Source organism: Penicillium cinerascens (genome assembly GCF_028974065.1).
Source record: "Penicillium cinerascens strain IBT 15544 chromosome Unknown contig_16_segment0_segment0, whole genome shotgun sequence".
Taxonomy (NCBI): Eukaryota; Fungi; Ascomycota; class Eurotiomycetes; order Eurotiales; family Aspergillaceae; genus Penicillium; species Penicillium cinerascens.
This window is the reverse complement of record NW_026695286.1, coordinates 526,590-548,286: the sequence shown is the minus strand read 5'-3', so window position 1 is coordinate 548,286 and position 21,697 is coordinate 526,590. Positions and strand designations below refer to the sequence as shown.

The 21,697-nt window shown below is 50.4% G+C and overlaps 7 protein-coding genes across 7 annotated transcripts; 2 read left to right on the top strand and 5 right to left on the bottom strand.

The window, feature by feature from the left end:
- Positions 1-266: 266 nt before the first annotated feature.
- On the top strand, positions 267-2,161 carry N7498_000196 (sugar porter family MFS transporter; the record flags this gene model as incomplete). The annotated part of the gene is made up of 5 exons (XM_058447259.1): positions 267-382; positions 439-1,304; positions 1,354-1,469; positions 1,526-1,670; positions 1,722-2,161. 5 exons carry the CDS (start codon positions 267-269, stop codon positions 2,159-2,161), a joined length of 1,683 nt encoding a protein of 560 aa, XP_058312670.1.
- A 2,348-nt stretch (positions 2,162-4,509) lies between these two features.
- N7498_000195 (ribokinase) lies at positions 4,510-5,574 on the bottom strand (the record flags this gene model as incomplete). The annotated part of the gene is made up of 1 exon (XM_058447258.1): positions 4,510-5,574. The coding sequence occupies one exon, from the start codon at positions 5,572-5,574 to the stop codon at positions 4,510-4,512; it is 1,065 nt and encodes a 354-aa protein (XP_058312669.1).
- A 1,610-nt stretch (positions 5,575-7,184) lies between these two features.
- Positions 7,185-7,724, top strand: N7498_000194 (carbohydrate binding domain-containing protein; the record flags this gene model as incomplete). The annotated part of the gene is made up of 2 exons (XM_058447257.1): positions 7,185-7,318; positions 7,370-7,724. 2 exons carry the CDS (start codon positions 7,185-7,187, stop codon positions 7,722-7,724), a joined length of 489 nt encoding a protein of 162 aa, XP_058312668.1.
- A 172-nt stretch (positions 7,725-7,896) lies between these two features.
- Positions 7,897-8,588, bottom strand: N7498_000193 (uncharacterized protein; the record flags this gene model as incomplete). The annotated part of the gene is made up of 2 exons (XM_058447256.1): positions 7,897-8,421; positions 8,469-8,588. The coding sequence occupies 2 exons, from the start codon at positions 8,586-8,588 to the stop codon at positions 7,897-7,899; spliced, it is 645 nt and encodes a 214-aa protein (XP_058312667.1).
- Positions 8,589-11,365: 2,777 nt separating this feature from the next.
- Positions 11,366-13,650, bottom strand: N7498_000192 (uncharacterized protein; the record flags this gene model as incomplete). Its single annotated transcript, XM_058447255.1, has 4 exons — positions 11,366-12,855; positions 12,912-13,325; positions 13,377-13,490; positions 13,584-13,650. 4 exons carry the CDS (start codon positions 13,648-13,650, stop codon positions 11,366-11,368), a joined length of 2,085 nt encoding a protein of 694 aa, XP_058312666.1.
- A 528-nt stretch (positions 13,651-14,178) lies between these two features.
- On the bottom strand, positions 14,179-15,336 carry N7498_000191 (agmatine deiminase family protein; the record flags this gene model as incomplete). Its single annotated transcript, XM_058447254.1, has 1 exon — positions 14,179-15,336. One exon carries the CDS (start codon positions 15,334-15,336, stop codon positions 14,179-14,181), a length of 1,158 nt encoding a protein of 385 aa, XP_058312665.1.
- Positions 15,337-16,479: 1,143 nt separating this feature from the next.
- On the bottom strand, positions 16,480-18,636 carry chs3 (putative chitin synthase activator (Chs3); the record flags this gene model as incomplete). Its single annotated transcript, XM_058447253.1, has 2 exons — positions 16,480-16,520; positions 16,575-18,636. The coding sequence occupies 2 exons, from the start codon at positions 18,634-18,636 to the stop codon at positions 16,480-16,482; spliced, it is 2,103 nt and encodes a 700-aa protein (XP_058312664.1).
- Between the last annotated feature and the right edge of the window lie 3,061 nt (positions 18,637-21,697).

Genomic DNA, 21,697 nt, shown 5'->3' with positions numbered 1-21,697 from the left:
GTCTCCGCAATTGCTTTTGCCTCCACGTTTTTGATTTTCTCCCGGGGGTGTGACCACTCGTCTCGGGACGCCGAGGCCAAACCGGGGTAGACGTTAACTTTTTTTTTGCAGAGGTCTCTTTGGACCGGGGATGGCGCTGGCGTTGGAAATAAGATAAAATGGGACCTGTTGTCCCTCTTTCCCCGTATTCGAATTCTTTCCCCAGATCTTCTTGCGGAGAATCATCTTTCTTGAGTTGCATTCACTTGGATTGATTTTATTTCGCCATGATTGAGTCGACTGTTGACGTGGAGGTGGCTCCGCGCGTTCAGATCGCGAAGAAGTCGATGTGGCAGTCGATCTTCGATAACCCTAAAGTCATCTTTATTGCCTTTTTTGCTTCGTGAGTCGCTAATCCCCTCTGAAAAATCCTTTCACGATCTAATATATGGGATACAGGCTCGGTGGGTTCGAATATGGCTACCAGCAGGGTGTCCTTGGCCAGTCATTGGTCATGACTCGCTTCACTGAGAACTTCCCGTCTGTGGTGGCTTCGTCTACGGCAACGGGCTGGTTGACCTCCATTCTTCAAGTTGGAGGTATTGTGGGATCTCTTTCGGCTGGTATCTTGGGCGAGATCTTCTCTCGCAAGTATACCATGTTCTTTGCCTGCTGCTGGGTCGTTCTCGGAAGTTATCTCTACGTGGGTGCTACAGTTGGCAACCCATCTCTCCTGTATGCAGGCCGTTTCTTCACTGGTTTGGGCGTCGGCCTGTTCAGCGGTGTCGGCCCACTTTACAACGCCGAACTCGCCGCTCCTGAGATGCGCGGTCTTCTGGTCTCCTTCTACCAATTCGCCACCATTCTCGGTATCATGATCTCGTTCTGGGTCGGATACGGCAGCAATTTCATCGGCGGAACGGGTCAGACGCAGTCCGACATTGCTTGGCGTCTGCCCTCTATCATCCAGGGTATTCCCGCTTTCTTCCTGGCCTGTGGTATTTGGTTCATGCCGTTCTCGCCCCGCTGGTTGGTTAAGCAAGGCCGCGACGAGGAGGCTCAAGCTACTCTGGCTTGGATGCGCAAGCTTCCCGTTGAGCATGAACTGGTTCAAGTCGAGTACCTCGAGATCAAGGCGGAGTCCGTGTTCGAGCAGCGTGCGTTTGCGCGCAACTCGCCCAAGCTGGCGGAGCGGGAGCGCCAGAGCGTTTTCATGAACCAGATTGCTCAGTATGTCAACTGTGTGCGGACCATGGATAACTTTAAGCGTGTGGCTACTGCTTGGTTGATCATGTTCTTCCAGCAGTGGAGTGGTATTGATGCCAGTGAGTTTTTCTTATTCAAGGGTGAGACCCGCTTTCTGACAATTTCCAGTTATCTACTACGCGTCAAACGTTTTTGTTAGTCTTGGTTTGACCGGCGGAACTATTGCGCTGCTGGCTACGGGTGTGACTGGTGTAGTCTTCATTGTCAGCACGGTTCCTGCTATGGTAAGTTCAACACATTGAATTTCCTGACATGAAGACATACTAACGTCGTTCCACAGTTGATCATTGACAAGGTAGGCCGCAAGCCTATGCTTCTGGTCGGATCCATGGTCATGTTCTGTAGCATGGTCATTGTCGGAGTCATCGTGGCCAAGTTCCAGCACGACTGGCCTCACCATGTGGCAGCGGGTTGGACCGCAGTTGGTAAGTGGCTTTCCACCTCTTTTGACAGGACCAGAACTAACAGAGAATCAGCACTCATCTGGCTGTACATTGCCGGCTTCGGAGCCACCTGGGGACCTTGCTCATGGACACTCGTCTCGGAGATCTTCCCTCTCTCTATTCGTGCAAAGGGTGCCTCCATTGGTGCTTCTAGCAACTGGGTCAACAACTTTGCTATTGCCTTCTTTGTCCCCCCGATGCTTAAGGCCTGGGAGTGGGGCACGTACATCTTCTTCGCTGGGTTCCTGGCGGTAGGTATGGTTTGGGTCTGGTTCTTCCTGCCAGAGACCAAGAATGCCAGTCTCGAGGAGATGGATCGCGTCTTCGGTAGCCACACGGGTGAGCGAGATGCCGAGCTGCTTCGTGAGGCGCAGCGCGATGTCGGCCTGACCTCGTTTATTGAACGGATGGGATCTGCGACCGGTCGTGATTTGGAGAAGACGGAAGGATCTCAGTATATCGAAACTCTTTGAGTATAGGTGTAATTTAAAGAATGCGGGCGACCTATACCTAACGCCCTATCGAATACGAATGACGTATGACGATGTTCCATAATTTGATTCAATGCATCACACTTCAAGTACCGAGATCTACCCACGTTTACTCCACAACACATAAAAGCATCTCGATCGATGCGGGTGGCGTTCCCAAGTCAAGCTTTGAAGACATAATGGAAATGCGGTCCAAGCCGCGTCGACTGGCGCTGCCCCTTTCGGCCTCGCCCCGCCAAACTCGGACACTCGGACACTCGGACACCTCCGCTTCGTCGTGTTGGCTCTTGGGGACACTGGAGGCTCCGCATTCTTTTTGGTCTTCTCCAACATCCGGGGTCATGCATGCTCTACATCATGCCTAGGAAGGTCACACCTGCCGGCAAGCAAAGGGTGAGGACGGGCTGTCTGACCTGCCGCAAGAGGCGAAGAAAATGTTCGTGTCGCGTGACCGTTGCGGGTCCTTTACTGACTGCTTCCAGGCGATGAGCAGAAGCCGCGATGCGCCAATTGCGAAGTCAAAGGATTTGCTTGCAAATATGGCGCTGATCTCGCCTTTGTGCCCCCGCAGTCTGGTGCTGCCTTGGGCGGGACGAGACAGGTTTATAACACCATCACTGTAGGACTGCATTATCATCCGATCTGGCTCAGGGCGTTGCTGATATCCGGGGTATAGTTCGTCGACGACTCCCCCATTGCAGTAGGCCAGGGAAGATCGCAACAGCAAGATGAAGCTGCGCCTGAGTCTCAGGCCGCCACCCAGCAAATTTCCAGTGGCCCGAATGAAACAGCATACCAGAATTCAGAAAGCCGCACGGCTGTTCCTATTAACGACATCTTAGCGTCAAATGTACCGATCGGTTTTTCTCCGGGGCCTTCAAATTTGCAAAGCACACCTAATGTGTTCCTCAACAACATAGCGCGAGGAACCCCTGGAGGACATCCTATCCCCGAATACCTGAGCTTTCTCATCAGCCCCCAGCAGATGACAAGGCGCCCGACTACTGCAAATAGCTGCCGGGAGACAGACTTATTACGGCACTTTCGCTATCACGTGGGTCCTTGGATTGACGTTGGAGATCCCGACTGTGCTCTCGGAGTCCAAGCACTGCTTCTTTCCCGGTCCAACAGGCCTTTGCAGGCTGCTATCCTTGCGTTATCTGCTAGCCAGCGGTCGCTGCTCTCTATCTATCATGATGAAGACACCGGCAACAGCATTCGGTTTCGCAAAGAGGCAGAAGATAGCTTGGACCTTCAGCCTGATTTGATAAGGCAGGCAGGGCATGCTATACTTCTCATGCAAGACATTTTGCCATTGGGACTTCAGAGATGGAGGGGTTTGATAGAATCGGTTGGCACGTGGTTGTCTCCAGCTTCTATGACAGATGATTTGGGTGAAGCCTTGTTTTGGCTACACTTCCGACTTGGTATGTAACACTTAATTTGGTTCAAATGAAATGTGAAGTACTAACTATTTTCTCCAGATCTCGCATCCTCAATCGCCGCCTCTAAACCCCCCTCATTACCTTTTCGCTCTTTTCTCCACCGTGACGGCTCCTCAATTCATGCACCACCACGACCAGACATGCACTCTCGAACCGTCCATCGAGTATACGACCATGCTCTTTGTCTTCTTGGCCACTCTCTTGCCCTAATATACGGAGATCCAGACGTGACTTCACCGCAGGCTGCCGGCTCGCCAGAACTAGCAGCATTTCCATCCCTGCGACAATCACATGTTCTATCCCAATGGACTTTTCTCTGGACGGACTGCCAGAAATGGTACAATGACCGCCCAGTCGATGCACAGCAGATAGTTGACGTCCGCGGTGGCGAAGCAGACCAGATCGACCCTGACCACGCATCATCATTTCCCATTCTCATCTTCACGACACCGATGGCGCTGGTCGCCAACGCCGTCTACCACATAACCTCACTCCTATTATTGACACATAAACCAAGGTTACTGAAATCATTACCCGGTCCACGATGCTTCACATCGCATATCTGGCACGCCCAATCCATCGCTGGAATCGCGGCTAGCAATGACTCGCCAGAACAATGGGATCCGATACTAGTCGCCAGTCTTTTGTTGATCGCAAGAGAAATGACGCACGAGTCTCAACAGACGGTACTTCTGGAACGACTAAGAAGGATTACAGTAACTACAGGGATTAATTTGGAGCAAGAGACGGTGGCGCTTCAATCAGTATGGAGGATTGCTCGATTTGATGAAGAGCCGGATGATGACGCGGATGATTCTATTATATCTTGAAATTCGTAAATCCGTACACCATCTATACAAACGATATGATCCCGTTCTAAACCATTTACTCCATATCGTACGCAAAGGGAATGCTCTGGGCCGCACCCCGTTGCTGAACACACTTTGCCGCCGCCGCATTAGCCTTTTGCACAGCGGCCTCAATCTCTGCATCGAACTCTTCCAACGTAGCACCCTTGGCCAAAAACCTCGCCAAATCTGTTGAAAAGTACCCCACAAAAGTGTCCCCGGCTGCCGTGGTATCAAGGACCTTAGCAACCTTCACCCCCCGCACATTCCCGGATCTGCCAGTCCTCGTCGAGAAATAAACCCCCTTGGATCCAAGCGTAATAAGCACAATCTGTACTTTCGCCATCTCATGGAACCTCGGCGCCAGCTCCGCAGTCTGCAGGGTATCAAGCTTATCAGGCTGGCTTGAAGACACAGGAAGCCCAGCGATAGACCTCGACATCTGAACAGCCTCCGTCTCATTCATAATCAGAACAGAGGTGCCTTTCACCGCAGCCAGTGAAATCCCCTCGGGATATACAGGCGCCGGATTGAAGACGACATGAGCGCGATCACATACCCCGCCGTTGAAATATTCCAATAATCCCAAGGTCGTCTTCCGTGGGATCTCGCCCTGCATCACGATCACCCCGGGATTGCCCTGGTTCTTGACAGCGCTGACAATCTGCGCAACATCACTCATCATACCCGCGTGATTCGCACCAGGTACAACAAGAATCCGGTTCTCTCCATTGTCCTCTTCAACGATAATACTCGCAGACCCAGTCTGAGCCTCGCTCGACTCTTCAATATTCGCTGTATTCGCGCCTGATGCTTCGAGCGCGGGCTTCAAGAGTGTGGAGTAGTAGACGTCGTCTGCTCCGACGGCACCGATCATGCCCACCGCTACATCTTGGGTTTCTTTTGCGATGAACGAGGCCCGGCCGCATGCGACGGCTTGGTTTCCGCCTTTTCCGCCGGCTGTCACGGTGAGGGAAGTCGCGGTCAGGGTTTCGCCGGGACCAGGGCACCGAGGGGTAGATGTCACGAAGTCGATGTTTAGGGAGCCGATTATGCAGATTTCTGGCGTGGGGGTCGCGGCTTGTCCTTTGATGCCGGGCATTTTGGCGGGTGCGTAATTGGTGTGTGGAATGGGTGTCTTGAGAGGATGGACGGGTAAGTAGATTATCGAGACTTTGGGAGTGAAGGAATTGGTTTAACGAAAAGAATTGATTTCTGGGGAAATTGTATTTGTATCCATCTGTCTACACTAACTTTTGATGGCAATAAATATGGTCTCGCCAGTTGAAATCTATCGGCAAATATCTAAATCGGGCGAGCGTAGCCTATTCCTCGACAAATTGGGTTAGTCTGGAAGACTAATTGCCCGACTTGGTTAGTCCGTCGCTTGTCTCTTTCCCAAATGGATGCGGCGTGGCAGTCATTGTACCTGCGGCTGCAACGCGCCTGATCGAAATCAATAGAGTAGATATTTCTCAGGGATGCGCTATCAGAGGCTTCTCAATTGTTCTTCCGGGGTAATCCTGGAAGCCAGACCGACGGCTGTCGTGCCGACTTTCCAGGTATCAGTGAGCACCTCTGGTATGAAATTCGAACAGACGCGCAAGGATTTCAAAGCGTATTACACAACTATTAAGAATGATCGAGAGAATCAAGTGCCCATTGACGATGCTTCATCATACCCTGGTATGCATGTACCGGCGATAAGTTTAACATATTCCTGGCCATGGCACTTTCACAAGTAATTTCTGAATAGTGAACCCATCAAAGAGGAATATTGCACGTCGTTATAGTCTTCGAGCAGAGCTGGAACGATGCAGGTCCAAAAGGAGTTCAAAGACCGTCGATCGGACATAACGTCTGGGGTCTGACTGTTTAGGCCTCCTCTCTCCATTTCTGATCGGACATCGATAGCGATGTCATGGTAGCACTTCAACAGTAGAAGCTCGAAGTGTCAATTCACGCATGCGAGTAGTATTTCGGGCATTTTATCCGTGGTTCTATCCCGGACTTTTGTTTCAATTGAAGTCAACCTTGGGAAAAATCTTAGTTGATAATTTTCTAGTGAGAGATAAGAAGATCCCGAATGTAATGTTGCATCGTACCGAGCAAACAAACCATTAATTATGTGGGACTACTACTAGGCCATCTCAGATCAAAATAGAACTTGAAGGGCCTAGACATTAATTACCCCGTGATCAGCAGCGTGATCCACAATGCTTACGGCGTGCGCCACAGTCTTAGCATTGACGTAGCCAGTGCATGGTGAAGATGCGCCACAAAAGGGTCTCCAAAGGGAACCAGATCCATAAATAGCACGAGGAAAGTAGCGCCGAAAGAACCTTCGCAAAATCTGTAACCGTAACAGTTATAAACAGGTGACCTAAGGCAAACTTCAGACCATCATTAGGTGTCAAGAGGCCATGTTTCACACCGTCAGATTTTAGAGCAGGCCTCGAAACCTGAATGGGAGACTAGAATAACCTTTCAATACGAGAAAAGAGGCGAAACCGGTTAGAAAGGGTAACAAATAGCTTTGCGTTGCATTATTTGGTGCCGCGCTGTCGGCTGTCGGCAAATCCCGTGCCCCTGTCTCAAATGATTCAAGTGTGTGTAAGCAGTCATGAATTTGTTGCGGAAGATCTAATCTCATAAAGCTCTTCGTTAATACCCTCCGATTTTATTCAACAACATATAAATCAATTACACATTATGGCTCTTTCAGCGTGCAATGCGGTGGTGAACCCATCCTTCGAGTCCGGCGTTCTTTTCCCATGGCGCGCATCCGCCGTGAACGTCGCGACCGTTAGCAATGCTGCCAGTGCATACAGCGGTGAATACTATCTGTAAGACAATCTTCCGCCTGAAATATCCACGATATACTGACCCTTCTACAGGGAGCTGCAAACCGCCATCGACAATGGCGGCAACACAATCTCCCAATCCCTCGAAAACCTTAAGCGCGGCACAAAATACGACTTCAGCGCAGAGATTCAAGTTCCCTACGCAGGCGCCGAATATTGCTTCATTTCCGTCTACATGGGCCGCAATGCGACTAAAGGCCATATTGCCACCAAGGAAGTGACGGACTTTGGAAAGTGGGTTTCTGTTACTGGAAGCTATACCCCGAGGAGATCCGAGGATCGTTTGAATATTCTTGCTGCGTGTGACTTCCCGGATAACTCTGTTACGGGCCGAGTTTATATTGATGATGTTCTTTTTGCGCCGAGTGGGAGCTGTGGGTCGAACTAGATAGATCTGAAACATGATGAATTTCATTGCTTTTGTTGATGTGACATTAGTTGTGGAGTAGATTGCCATGGGGAAGCTAGAATGATTTGCAATTCAGGTCTTTGCCGGGTACACCATGTGTAAAGTCGACACAACCCTCGTTCCCCTGTGTAGAGTGGAAATGTACTTCCCTTCAAACCTTCACCCTTTCCAAAAATCTCTTCAATCTCGTCCCTACCGTTTTCTTTTCCTTCTTCGGCACAAACTCCGCATCTCTCTCGGTGCAAAATTGCGTGCAGGTCCAGAATTCAAGTTGATCCAGCGGGCCCAGCCACTCCTCTCGCGGTGGGTAAGGCGACGGATCAATGGTCAGCCGGTATTTAAACCTTGGTGCATCCCACAAGTCCTTCTTCTTCCTCCACTTAGTATCGGCAGCCGAGACGAAACTGCCCTTTTCGAATGTAAGGGTTAAGCGCTTGGGCGTGAACGCGGTCTCCCGCAGTAGAGCCTCATTCCAAACGTTGTCACTGGTATCGGTGTTTGCCAGGCTGGGAATAAGGCGCTTGGTGAGTGTCATTTCGATGTTGCAGCGCCCTAGCGTTAGAGGATTATCCGCATTGGCAAGACCGGTAGTTGCTGGTTTGCCAAGTGTGTTATTCACTGGCCTCCACTCAAATTCAACGGCGAGGAAGAGTGTGAGTCCGCTGGCGCATGTCAACTGTGAACTATTAGTTACTGGATATGTCGATGCGGTATTGGACTTACCTCGCCCGTCCCGTTTTCATGGAAGATGACGTGGCTGTTCTCGGCCCAGTCCCAGTTCCAGGCTCTTTCACAGAGCAAGGCACGTGGAGTTGTGATCTCATGTTGGTGTTTGCTTGTCATGGCTGCAGTGTGCACGCTTTGATGATGAACCTTTGTGGCCAAGGAAAGGGAAGGATGAAATTTATGAATATGAAGAGGAAGTGGATGCGTAGAATGAAGAGAGCCAGGATAGCATATGGTGCGTATTTGAATAAAACAACAGAATGGCTGATTGGAGTGAGTAGACACGAGAGGACTGAGATCTCGATTGATTTCCAGAACAAACAGACGGAGACTACGGCCTGATAAACAAGGCACTGGATGCACACCACTTATACTTTATCCTTCGACAATAATATTCCTGGTATTTATTCTATTTAAATGGGGCCCGAGATCGACTTGGATGACAACCGATTCCAAGATCCTTATAAGACTCGGAACAGCTAGGTATCCGAGTGCCGTCCGAGCCGGAAAGTATTATATAGAATCCTAGCGTACGAGGTCATTGTGTTTGTTTATTCACGGATGGGATGTTATAAAGGCTCAGAAAGGATGCTCCCGTCTTGCTCAGAGCTTAAAGCCTCGTCTTCTAAGAATAATACTTCTCTCTTGTTCATCTAGGTGATGGTAAAATTACCGCCTCGGGAAATGATAGGCTCCCAGAGCACAGGGTGAGTTAAGCCACCCCGCCACCCTGAGTGGCTCACTGCGAAGTGATTCCTAGATTCATTGGCTCTCGGTGGCCCATCAGTAAGTTGCAGACCTCAAACAGTTGGCGACTGCAGTGATCTTTACATCGACGTTGCCTTTGATTATGGCTCTCCCGGATAGCGGAATACGAAGATATCTCCAGCAGTGCCATTGGACCCCAGCGGGGATATGTCTTTCAAAGGTCTAAGTGCATTTCCCGCTGTATCAAATATCTCCACCCTTACAAGATCGCGGTTCTTCATCCGATTCGAGTCAGCATCCAAGGCGTGGGTGAACCGGAAATAGGCGCAATTTGCATAGTCAACAGTCTTGAGGACGGTCTTTTGCGAGCCCCCAGGCACCGGAGGCGTGGCACCGAAATAATTGCCCGCCTTGTCGTTCCAGAGAATGTACTTGTGACCCGGTTTGAACCATATCAGTTTTAGTTGTTTTCAATGTATACTTGATAGAGTGAGATGGGTGGAGATTTGAGACAAGACGTACCCTATAATTGAAAGTGTTCTTGGACTTGTCATAGATCTCGAAGAATTTATTGCCAGCTTGAAAATTTTGGGTGGTGCGACATCATTATTCGCTTCCATCATTTTGAAACAGTGAGCCGATGAGCAGAGATTTATAGAGGATTCGCTAGTACTACAGCGTATTAGGTAACTAGGATGGGTGAAAGAAATGTGATCTCCCTGGTCTGACCTTGTGAGGGACAAGGGCAAAAGAAAAAATCAAAGTGCCCACTTGCGCTCGTCCTTTCGTGAATTAATCAATGTTAGCTGCGCTGAGATACCCCAGCCCCCCGACCTGCAAAAGAGTAACATCTCCGGGGGTAGCAAATCACATTCCCATTCCACATGAACTAAGTTGCAATATGCAAATGATGTCATACGGGGCTCGGTAAGTGCTTTCCTATGGCGCATATTTCGGGTGATCATCCATGCTAAGCCCCTGGAACCCCTTGATTATTATCCCGAACCTAGATACATCATCGTTCCACTAGCGACTAGAAATCTTGGCATTTAATTCAATCTCGCGGCTTAGATTCTCGCATGGTCGCGTTTCAGCCCTAGATTACCAGTTCACTTACCACCTTCTGGCATCGGGCATTCTGGCACAGGTGGCTTCCTCTTCAAGTAGACCGTTGTAGATCAAACAGTCTGGAATGGAGACCCTATACTATAATCCTTGAGCAAAATGTGTCAAGTAACAGTCTGGGGTTCCAATGACTTCTCCCCATGCTCCAGGATGCCGAAGGGATGATTCGCATTTCGTCATCACGATAGTACCTTGTCCAGAGTATAAAATGGACGAGTCTCTAGGCAAGACACCACAGCATCCCATTACCACAACTTCAATCTATCCCGAAGCATACATTGACAGCAAAGCAGGTCTGATATCCCCCCGCCCCTTTCCTTTACTGCACCCCTAACACCCATCCAGACAAAATGCACCTCCACTGGAACCTTCCTCTCCTTACTCTCCTGGCAACATGCAGCACTGCATATCTGAAATCGAACCAAGAGTGTGGCAGCAACAATCAATGCTCAATGGCCTGCAAAGACGGCGACTTCCATCCCATGTCATACAACGGCACCGTCTACTTCGCATGTACAACACAAGAAAACCACGACGTCAAATATTCTCTCTGGACGTGCAAACATATTGGGTCCATGGATAATATCGAGGTGTGTGAGGCTGCTTCTGGGAGGTGGTGTGGGAGTACCTCTCATTGTATTTTGCCGAATAAGGGGGATGGGTTTGAGGATCTTTGCAAGCAGAAAAAGACGGAGGCGCTCAAGATCAAGGACAATTTGGGGTATGGAGATGTGCTGTCCGAGGCTGAGTGTAGGGGTTGACGGGGTTGATGGGGTAGTGTGAATAGGAAGTTTGTTTCATTATTGATTTGGACTTTTGTGCGAGGCTAGGCAGGCCATGAGCTACGCGCAGTATGGAGGGTTTTGTTTCAAATTGATAGCTAGTTTCGATTAACTTCTTGATTGATGCAAGAATAAATTACTTGAGATAACAAGAGAGGACCTTAGCCTTAAGACAGAGAAAATCGTTTTTGGAACAGACTCCAGGGCTCCATTGCAGTGCAAATGAACTCATGTAATACTCCTCTGAAATGCCACGGTAAGATAAGCTGGATAAACGAATTACTTCATGTGAACGTAGAACAGATACCGCTGGCGAATCTGAGCAACATCGTAGACAATGTACTCATTGTACTGGAGCCAAGCTTTGTCCTTGCCCTGCGAAGTGCCTGTGCTCACGTCTGGCATCTTGACACCTTCTAGAGACTGGTTCAGACAACCTGCATCCTTCCATCCGGCAGGAATGCTCCGGCCTAGGCCGAGTGTAGCGAGCTTGCCTTGCTTCTGGGCATTTTCGCCGGCGTTGTAATCACTGTCGAAAAGCTCCAACATGGGGTCGCCAAGCTCGGCATCGCACAGGAGGAGCAACCCCATGTTACCACTGTTGTTTGGGCAGCAGTAGTTTGCTGACTTGCTTGAAGTGTCCGCAAGGTAGACACCCTTTCCGAACATGTATCCGTTGACTGGGGCTTCTGGTGGTGCGATTCGAAGACCCTGGCTTAGAATGCCACCGAAGTTGGTGCTGCGCGAACCATGCCAAAGAAGTCTTCGGTCACTCTTCTTGACCTTCGCATAAGGAGAAGCATTAAACCGATCATTCTCGCCCTGACGCTCAATTCGGAAAATGTCGATCACCTGGTATCGGAGGTAGTGGGTTGCACCACGTGAGTTTGAAAGATAATTGGATAACTCGATGAATTCGCTCGACTTGTGATCAAGTCGAGTCATTTCTTCCATGCCCAGGCTCTGGAACTGACGGTCAAGTTGGTTGATTTCATCAGCTTCTTTCGAGTTCTTCATGATCTCATTCGCAACATCCATGTCAGTCAATGCGTCCAAGAGTTCAACCTCCTTCTTGATTTGGGCATCTGAATCCAGGACAGGCGGCCTGTTTCGACCAAAGACGTGCGGAATGATGGTGAAGTACTGGTCGCTTAGAGTCTCTGTTGCGGTCCCATATCCAGTATCGTACTTGGACTGTGCAAGGCTCGGATCCGCGATAAGTTCAGACAACTCTTTCAGGATCGAGAACCCGTTCTTCAGGGTCCTATCGGAGAGCTTGCCCAGTGGCAATTTCTTCGCATCGTAAGACATTGACGCCATAGCCTCGATAAAATGCTGCGAATTGAAAATAAAGCTCATAAGGTTCTGGAGAGGCTTTGACAGGGCACTCTCAACCTTGGGTTTTGAATCTTCAGTCTCTTCCTTCTTCACCTCGTCGTCACCTTCATCATCCTCCTCGTAGTTGCGCTCGATAAATGTGTACTTCTTCGGCTTTGCAGGATCAAGTCGGTTCTCCCATTTCAAGCCTGACTTATCCTTGAACTTCGTTTCAAAGTATCTCATCGCGTTTGCCAGCGTCCCATCTCCCAAACAGGCAGACTGGCCATGCTCACCAACGCGACCCCATCGAGTCCACGTGAAGTAGTTCTGCCCATTCGAGACGGAAAGCAGTTGGATGATGTAGAACTTGTTGTTGTTTTGAGCCGCGACAGTTTGGTTCAACGTGGCATCCCAGATCAACTCGGCATCATCGATATAGACATTAGGATCTGGAGAGGATGAGTTAGTTTCTGGGCGTAAGATGAAAAGCCGATGTTTTGGTCACCTTTGTGTTGGATATGCTCCCGAAGAAAAGCCTCATCGACGGGAATATTCAGGTTTTTGAAGCCCGCTTTTTGCGCATCCTTCTGCTTCTTGCTTGAATCTTCCTCAATGCCATCGACATGTGCGGCGTTGCGCTTTTTTGCCGAGTTTTCTTGGTCGTTCTTTGCATCAACCTGGACATCACTCTTTATGACCTTCAAGGCCTCGCTCGTTGTCTTTTTCTGAATAACACTCTTTGTGTCCTTGTTGGAACCCTTTTGCACATCCTGGCTTATTCCATTTGGAACAGAGCCCAGGATGTAACCAATTTCGGGAAATGGTTTCTTGGCCCCATTCACCTCGACGGCTTGGATTGACTCAATCAGCCAGTCGAGCGACACGATGTGACAAGTGGCAAGCGCACACGCAGCTTTGTCTAGAATATTCGGTCAATGTCAAGACTGAGCACTGAAATTCGCAAACTTACATTTCGCCGTGTTCTTCTCAACATCCTTCTGGGTCGTAACCAAATGCGTGCATTCATCAGTGACAGACGAACAGAAACTAGCATCTCGGTCTTCCAGCATGCCTTTCAGATCGGCTGTAGTCAAAGCGTGACTGTTAGTGTCATCTGCACGTGCAGAAGAATGACCGTGCAGGGGTCATTTCTCCGGAGATCGAAGCGGGAACTCACAATGCTTGAAGCCGGGAAACGTGCCGCTGAGGGCAATGCTGCAGCCCTTGAGGCAACCTGGAGCCATTGCGCTGAACGCTGAAGAAATAAGAAATGAACACGTCGAGGCTGGGAAGTAGGATAAACACGGGGCGTGCGGGGTCCTTGGCTGGATCAGGAGGATTGTGAATGAATACGGGTCAACGTGACAATATCACATGTATGAGGGAGGGGGATGAAAGGATGAAGAAGATTGACAAGTGAATGGGAAGAGAAGAAGAGAGAGCGCCTTTTGAAAGAGAAGGATGGATGAGAGACTGGATGTTGGCCTGAGGATGCAGGCAAACTTGGGGGCTGCTGCCTGAACGACGGCAGGCAACACAGCGCCAAGTGGAGACTTTTCCAGGCAGAAGCCACTGTGGGGTTGTTCCTGAGCTTTAAAAGAGCGTTCTTAGTCTTGTCGTGGAGAATCTTTACCGTTTTGGATCATGTCACTATGCTTCCGCACATCAGCTTAGGTCTCTTTACCATTGTCATATGTCATGCCCAGAGCGCAATTACTCTTTTTCATAGAGTTAACCTTAACTGAATTCATCTATAGCTCTTGCAACCAATCTCATTCCTCATCAACAGAAAGCACCTGCTGCGTAGAGCAATGGATAACACCCCCAGCCAATGGCAACCCATGAACAAGAACCGGCCTCACCACACGATCAGGACAAAGCATCTGGAAAGTGTCCAGCGCATTCTTATCCCGCCGCTCATCCCCAAACTGCGGAAGGATAAGACCGCCATTAACAAAATAACAGTTAACATAATTCGTCGCCGGCTCATCATATGTCAACTCTCCAAGAGCCTTCGGATCCGGTTCATCCACAGTGTAAACTTCAAACCGCCGACCCTTCGCATCGACTTCTTTGTTCAGAATATTCCGGATCTCTTCATAAACCTCTTGCCATGGCTTTGGCGCACTCGGATGAGGTCGAGAGAGGACAATAACTCCGGGTCGAATGAAGGTGACTTCTGCGTCGGCGTGCACGTCTGTGACGTCGAGGCCCTTTCTGCCTGGGAACCAGATGATCTTTTCAACGCCGAGTAAACGGCGCAGTTCTGTCTCGATCTCAGCGCGCGAGAGACCCGGGTTACGGTTTTCGTTGAGGATGCTGCTTTCGGTGGCTAGGAGTGTTCCTTCACCATCCGCGACGAGCGAACCGCCTTCAAGGCAGATCCGTGATTCAACCAGAGTCACTGGAGATGGATAGACATCCGACTCGATAACCCTGCTGGCAAAAGTTGCGTTCTCTTGAAATTGCTCGGGCTCCATAACGGGCCACACAAGGCCATCAGCGGCGCGGTCGTCATCGCCCAGGTCGGCTTTTCTTCCCCATTCACTGAAGCGGAAGTTGATTGCATACCGGCGGAGACGGGTCTCTTCCTCGGTTCCACGCACATAGACGGGGCCCGTGTCTCGAGCCCAGAGGTGGTTCGTGAGGAATGGGATGATTGATATGTTTGATGCTTTGCAGGGGTATTTCGCACTAGCTTCGTTGACTTTGGATTGTGCCTTGGACAGATCCTCGGGCCGCGTATATAACCGCACTGGCTCGAACTCGGATATTGTGCATGCTAGACTGGCGATTTCGAAACATACGCTCTCATAATATTCTGAGGCGATGGAGTATATGGATGGGAATCCAAGGATGGTAGCTGCGTGGCGGGAGGTTTCGCTTGGGTAGAGATATTTTCCTCCAGTCGGGGCTGTGCTCGGTGCCATCGTCGATATCCTTGGGTTGCGGAGTACAATATGCAGGATGGATTTTTGTATTGTTTGAGTTCGAATCGAGCACTTGTAGATTCACGGCTGTGCTGAGTCACGTTGGCCCTCGCAGTGGATGAAGTCCTTGCATGCGGGGGAGGCGGAGGTTTCTCCGCAACTATATTTCAACACTATGAACCTTACGCTGGTCACTGTTTGAGAAATGACTTCTGAGTACGTTGCACACCTGCGTTGCATCAGATCACATCTGACAGAATACTGAATCTGGTGACTCCGGATCCGCCTATCAAGCTTACTAAGCAGGACGTAGGTGTCTATTTTTAGTCCATGCCAGAACGCAATTCCTCAGTTGCGGAGCCCCAAGTGAGTGCAATTCCCCACGATGAGCGGTCGTTATATGGTTCAGGGAATGCGTCTTGTATAGGACACATGCCCCACATAGGAAACTTTCAGAATCGAACGTTCGTGGGGCTTGACAAGCTTTCACCCTTCGCTGTTTCCGCCTACCAACATGCGCTAAAGCCCGCTTGGGTATAGGACAGATTATGAAAGCTGAGACCGATGAGTTGGCTGTCTCCCATGTGGTGAATGATCAATTAATTTTCAGCCTGCGGAAGTAAACCAACAAATCCCACCCTGTAATTCGGAACTGTTGGAAACGCGTAGTCTAAACAGAAGTAATTCCAAGGATTTATCCGTTTGCTGTCCTAGGGTAACATATCTACATATGCCCGAAGACTGCATTAACACACGAGAACCTTGCAACTGTGGCGCACAATAAAACAAGCACAGAGATACGAAATCTTCATTAACATCATTAAAGCGCCGCTAGATTTCGAAACCCGACCACGGAAACTTCACGCAGCGTGGTTGGGGTCCACAGAAAACAATGCATGTGTAAATGAGCTATACACAAACATCGACCGCTCGGCGTGGTGAACCACGAATAAGGCCGAGCGAGACATGCAAACGTGATTATGAATATGAATTATGCAGAAAACAGCAAGGAGATGAGACATGAACCTTGAATCAAGATGGATGATACTGACGTGGTGGGGATATCATTGCAGGTAGGGACAAGATGGTGTTTCCCAAAAGATGGGAGATGTAAATGCGAGAATTGATGAGTCGAGTGAGGGATCAGAATATGACGAAGCGTTTTTGTTTGGTTTTATCGCCTTCTATCAAAGACTGTCAGCGTTGTTTGGAAGAAATCAGACGTACATTGTACGTACCTTGGCTCTTTGGACCAGATTTTCGGAATCTTCCGCCATGCCGGCCTGTCATGGCCGGGTTGGCTCCATCTGCTGCAGCTCTGATGGCTGCAATGCGGTGTTTCGCTCGCTCGTCGCCTTGGTCGGCCGCTTTAACGTAAAACACGTTTGCTTCGAGTACGTCGCGGCGGCAGCCGATGCCCATTTCGGTGAAGTAGCCGACGGCGTATTGGGCTTTCGCAAGACCAGTCGCAGCAGCCCGTGCAGCCCATTCATATGCCTCATTCTCGTCTTTCTCAAGCACAGGCTCGGCTCCTACAAGGTACCAAGCACAAAGAGCCATCATAGCCAAAGGATGACCGCTCTGCGCCGCAGTCGTGTAAAAGTGAATACTCAAAGCAGGATCACGCGGACAATTCAGCTTTCCATGCTCATAGGCATCGCCCATTCGATAGTTCGCCTCGGCATGACCCAGCTCAGCTGACTTGGTTAAAAGCTGCGCTGCATACGATTCATCCGGAAACACGTCGTCACCAAAGCCGGTCTCGTGCATCACGCCGAGTTCATAAGGTGCGGAGTTGTACTGCGCGTCGGAAGACTCGGTCGCCCGCTTCATCCACTTGATGCCTTCACGGTACCGCTTTCCCAGTCCCATGTCGCCTGCCAGACATGCCTTGGCCATACGGAGCATTGCGCCGGGGTGGTTTTTGGATGCGGCTTGGCGGTAGAATTGGACTGCGCGTCCGCCCTCTGCTCGACAGCCCCAGCCGAACTCGTAGCATAGTGCTGTGCGGTAACAGGCTTCGATGTGACCGTGTTTGCTGGCGGCCAGGAATAAGGGGAAAGCTCGTTCGTAGTCTTCTTTGTCTTTGCTGAACAAACCAGAAGCGTAGCCGTCGGCGAGATAGTACTGTGCGAAGGGGTAGCTGCGATCAGAGAGGCGTTGGAGAATGGACTTGGATTCGCGAGAAAGCCTTTGGCGAGTGATTGAGCTCGAGTCTTCGAGGTCGACGTTGGGCATCTCTCGCATTGAATTGATCATGAACACTGCGAACTCGTATTGCACGGCTGGTTCGTCTGTTTTCTTCACGTTCGCAAGGTACATCTCAAATGTCTGCTTGTGGCTAAGCAACGACGCATTGTTTCCTACAGATGAGCGGAGGCGCGAATTGTCGAATGAGGTCACGGTCGGGCCTGGTTGGGGGTAAGATGTATTTAAAAGATCGAGGACAGAGACAGAGCGAGTGTCTGGAGAAACAGTGGAGTGTCGTGAAGGTGATTGACCGTAAAGATACGGAGATGCCGATAGATTGCGTCGGTGATTTCCAGCACCCGCATCAGAACCGGAGGAGTTCTGTGACAATGGCCGTGAAAGGCGTGATTTCCTAACAGCCAAGTTCCCGGTTGAAGCAGACGGATTGTCCGCCGAGCTCACTCTCAATGTCGATGGCCGAGTGGCCTGTGTGTTTTCAAGCTGCTGGTGATGGTACTGAAGAGGCTCATAGCTGTCGGAAGTTTGAGCAACACTTTCTAAGCTGCCGCGAGAAGAACTATTGTGGCTTCGCCCCTCTCGTTCAGGCGACGAGGCGCTCTTCTTGGGATTGGCATTGGCCTCGTCTTTGAGCTGGTTGTCCACCACTGACCACGAGCCGCTACTGGCAGGAGTATGGCCGAACGAATGCTGTGGGATATAATACGGTGTTTGATTTGAGTCCCGTCGTAGTGGGTATGAAGGGTTCCAAGCCTGCTGTGGCTCTGCAGGATCATCGAGGGTCATGACCGCAAACTCGGGGAGCTCTAGTTGGGGTGATGGGCGCCCATTGTGCGGATTCTCGATCCGAGCACTGGACGCCTGGGGCAGCTCTACCCCGTGGGCTATCTTGACCGGCGATAGAGGCGAATGATGGATCACGGGCGAATCTGGTGACTCCCCCGAGATAGGTTTGCGGGTGATTTGCAGACTATGAGGCCTGTGGGGTGTTGTCCGAGGAGTAGACTGGTCCGAGGATAACGGAGGAGAAGATGGGAGGTAAGCTGGAGGGGGAGATGGGATGGACTGCCCGATTCCGACGTGAGCAGCCATTTCGTGCTATGCAGAGGCGAGTCGCAACAGTTGGGGCTCTTGAGGGGAAATATCCAAAAATAGCGAGTGGAATGCGGAGTCAGCGACCGCAGAACGGAGAAACCGGGAGGTGTTATTGCGCAGACATAGAGAGAAGGTAACGACAGCAGCTCTCTCCTTTATCTCACTATGGAGAATGAGATGTCAAGACGTTCCAATGAGAGCTCAAATGAGCCGAGGAGACGAAAGGGTCGGGTAGCTCCAGTTGCTGTGGACCGAGGACTGACGCTAGTTAGGATTTCTTCATAGATGGGATGGCCGTTGCCCTTCACTACTTACAGTAAAACCCAAGGGCGAGGGTGAAAACCTGCTGAGCGAAGGACTTTTTTTTGGATGAAGCGAGGGGAAGGGGGGCGATCGCGGAGTTTAGCAGCAACTGCAGTGTTTCAGCCAACGGCGACAAAGATCAGACACGCCTCCACTCCCCACTTCGAGTGGCAGTCCCTAGTTTGCTCCTAGTGATTGATAAACCTGGAAAGATTGAACTATTTACTATCGTTTGCCAAACTGGTTTTTACCCAAGGGGTTTTTGGGGATATACCTCGGTGCCTAGCCCTAGAGGTATTCACGATTCTACCTCGAGCCTTTAACAAAACCTCGGCATAGTAAATGTTTCCACGCAGAAGGAGAGACTAAAGTCAGGCGACGCAGAGTGGAGCTCCACACGCCTGCTATTTTGGGTTGGGCGCTCTCCCAAGTGACTTTGACCCTCGTATAACACGGGAGCCCGAACCTGATCGCTACTCCCTGTACGACGTGATCTACATCTCCATTGCAGATGCAAACATGCGGAGACATCGTGCCAGTACCAACACCGGAGGCATTCCACCTATATAGCCCTACGATCTACCGTCTGGAGAGAAATCTAGCGATCAATCGAGACGTCGGCATCCACCGAGACACGGGGATGATTCCATTCGGTTCCACGACTTTTCGTTACCCCTCAGCCTCCGAACCGAGCTACACCTATAGCCATGCTTCCAGTGGTGGAGCTCGGAAGTCGATCTCTCACAGTGGAAACGACGCTTGGGCACAACTCTACTGTATTTCCATCGCGCATTGTGCTAGTCGCAACGGGGAATTGAGTGCATCTCACTAGAGGAATCGCGCTCCCCGGTATTTCCGGTCTATCGCGCTGAACTGAATCACTGGTTATTCTCACCGTTCTTTTAGCGGGGCCTTTTATTTGCGGGGTGTATTAATAGCCCGCCGTGCCCGGCTCACTGACACCGCAGGCGCCATTCTCACTTCGGTAGGGAATACCTGGCGATAAAAGGTGGCAAGTTTCGGCGGTTAACCACCTGGCATCACATCTATAGATAACCCTTCCCATGGCAAAGGGTCAAATTGAGTTTTTCGTTCCTGTGGTGCTGAGGCTTTGGGACTCGCACGGCCCGAGTGAACGGGCCTTCACTAGATCTCCTTGCTGGGCGATAGGCTTGGCATTGCAAAGTAGCCAAGTGGTCACATTTTGAAAAGAGTGCCAAGTATCTTTGAGTCTCACGGTGGATGACGTGAAATGGCGATACCAGGCAGCAAAGTCGCGGGAAATCCCCCCTCGCGGGCCAAGTGGCGCATACCGGCGCCGCACCAGATCCTAATTCCTATCGGAAATATTTCCCTCCAGAGCTCCTTCGAGAGGGGACATTGGAACGGTGACATTCCAGTGTTATCATAAGAACGTGGTTTCCCCTGACTCCCATGCACTGCACAGGACAGCACAAAGCCGGTGGGGACTACTTGGTCTGGGGATCCCTGTGCTTCCAGTCGGGTCTGTTGGGATACGGCTCGATCAAATACACCTAGGAATGGCTCACCATGTGGTTGGAATGCCTGAAGGCATAACATGGCTGTAGGATCTGAAAAACCTGGAGATGGCGGAGTGTTGCAGTGATCTCCCGCCGATCGCATCCATCACAGTGCTCGAGCACAGGGGCGATGGAACCATGATGCCATTAAGGGGAGCCATCGGGATGACGTTTCTTTTGCTTGGCTTTGAAGTTTCTTATTCATCTACGAGAACGGAAACGGTGTGGCTCCAGCTAGTGAGGATGTGACGGCTCTCGTCCTCGATCGCGAAGCCGCATGTGTCTGACGACATAATCGCAGCAAGGTACGGCCACGCTCCACTGTGCTAAGGGCAATAATCGACACTGGAGCTATGCACTACTATTTTACATCCGCATTTGGGTGTTAGATATGTATATCGCACCGTGCCGTAAGGCTGTGGGAGATCGGGAAGCCATCACAAAATATATTCGTGGTCCTGCTAGATGAATAGGACATGGAAATGTTTCCTACCACCAAGGCCGATGCCGACTTAGGCTATGAGCTCACGTTGTTGGCAACCCCACAATAAAAAACAATCTGATGATCATCGTTGGTCAAAACGGTGTGTCGGGCAGAGTGGCTCTCCCGAAGGGTCCTGTTCGTGGTGGGTCATTTCGAAAAGATAGATCATGCGCATGCAAAGAGTCAAGATGTGCATGTGCATAACGGGAATACCGTAGGAACATAAACTAAACCAGGACTAATCATATGCTAGCGAATTCACCAAAAATAGCTGGCCCCGTGATAAGAGGAAAAATTAAATTAGAAAATGAAGCCCTCGGCTTGATTCCCCTCACATAAGAGGAAAAGGACAGGCGTTAACCCCGTTGGGTTTAGTTCAGGCTTAGCTTGAGACGCGGTGATTTGCCTCTGCTTCTGGGCCGAGTTTTTACTCCCCTTGATTGGGCGGCTTGCTGTGTACCCCGGGCACATTGCCCCTAGCGACAGGTTGATTAGGGGAAAAGGAAAGGGAAGCTCATTTCCACGGGTCCAGAGGCGAACGCAAGGTCTTTGGGACTTGGTCTAGGTTAATATCGGTGGTCCCAAGGTGCTAATGTGACCGTGACTCGGACTTGGAGACCCTGACTCTCCACACCATCGCCGTTGTCTCACTCTCTTCCGTGATAGCGGTCGTTCCCTCGAGCACCTATCGTATTTCGCTGTTCTGGCGTGAGGGAATAGCAGTCCTTTG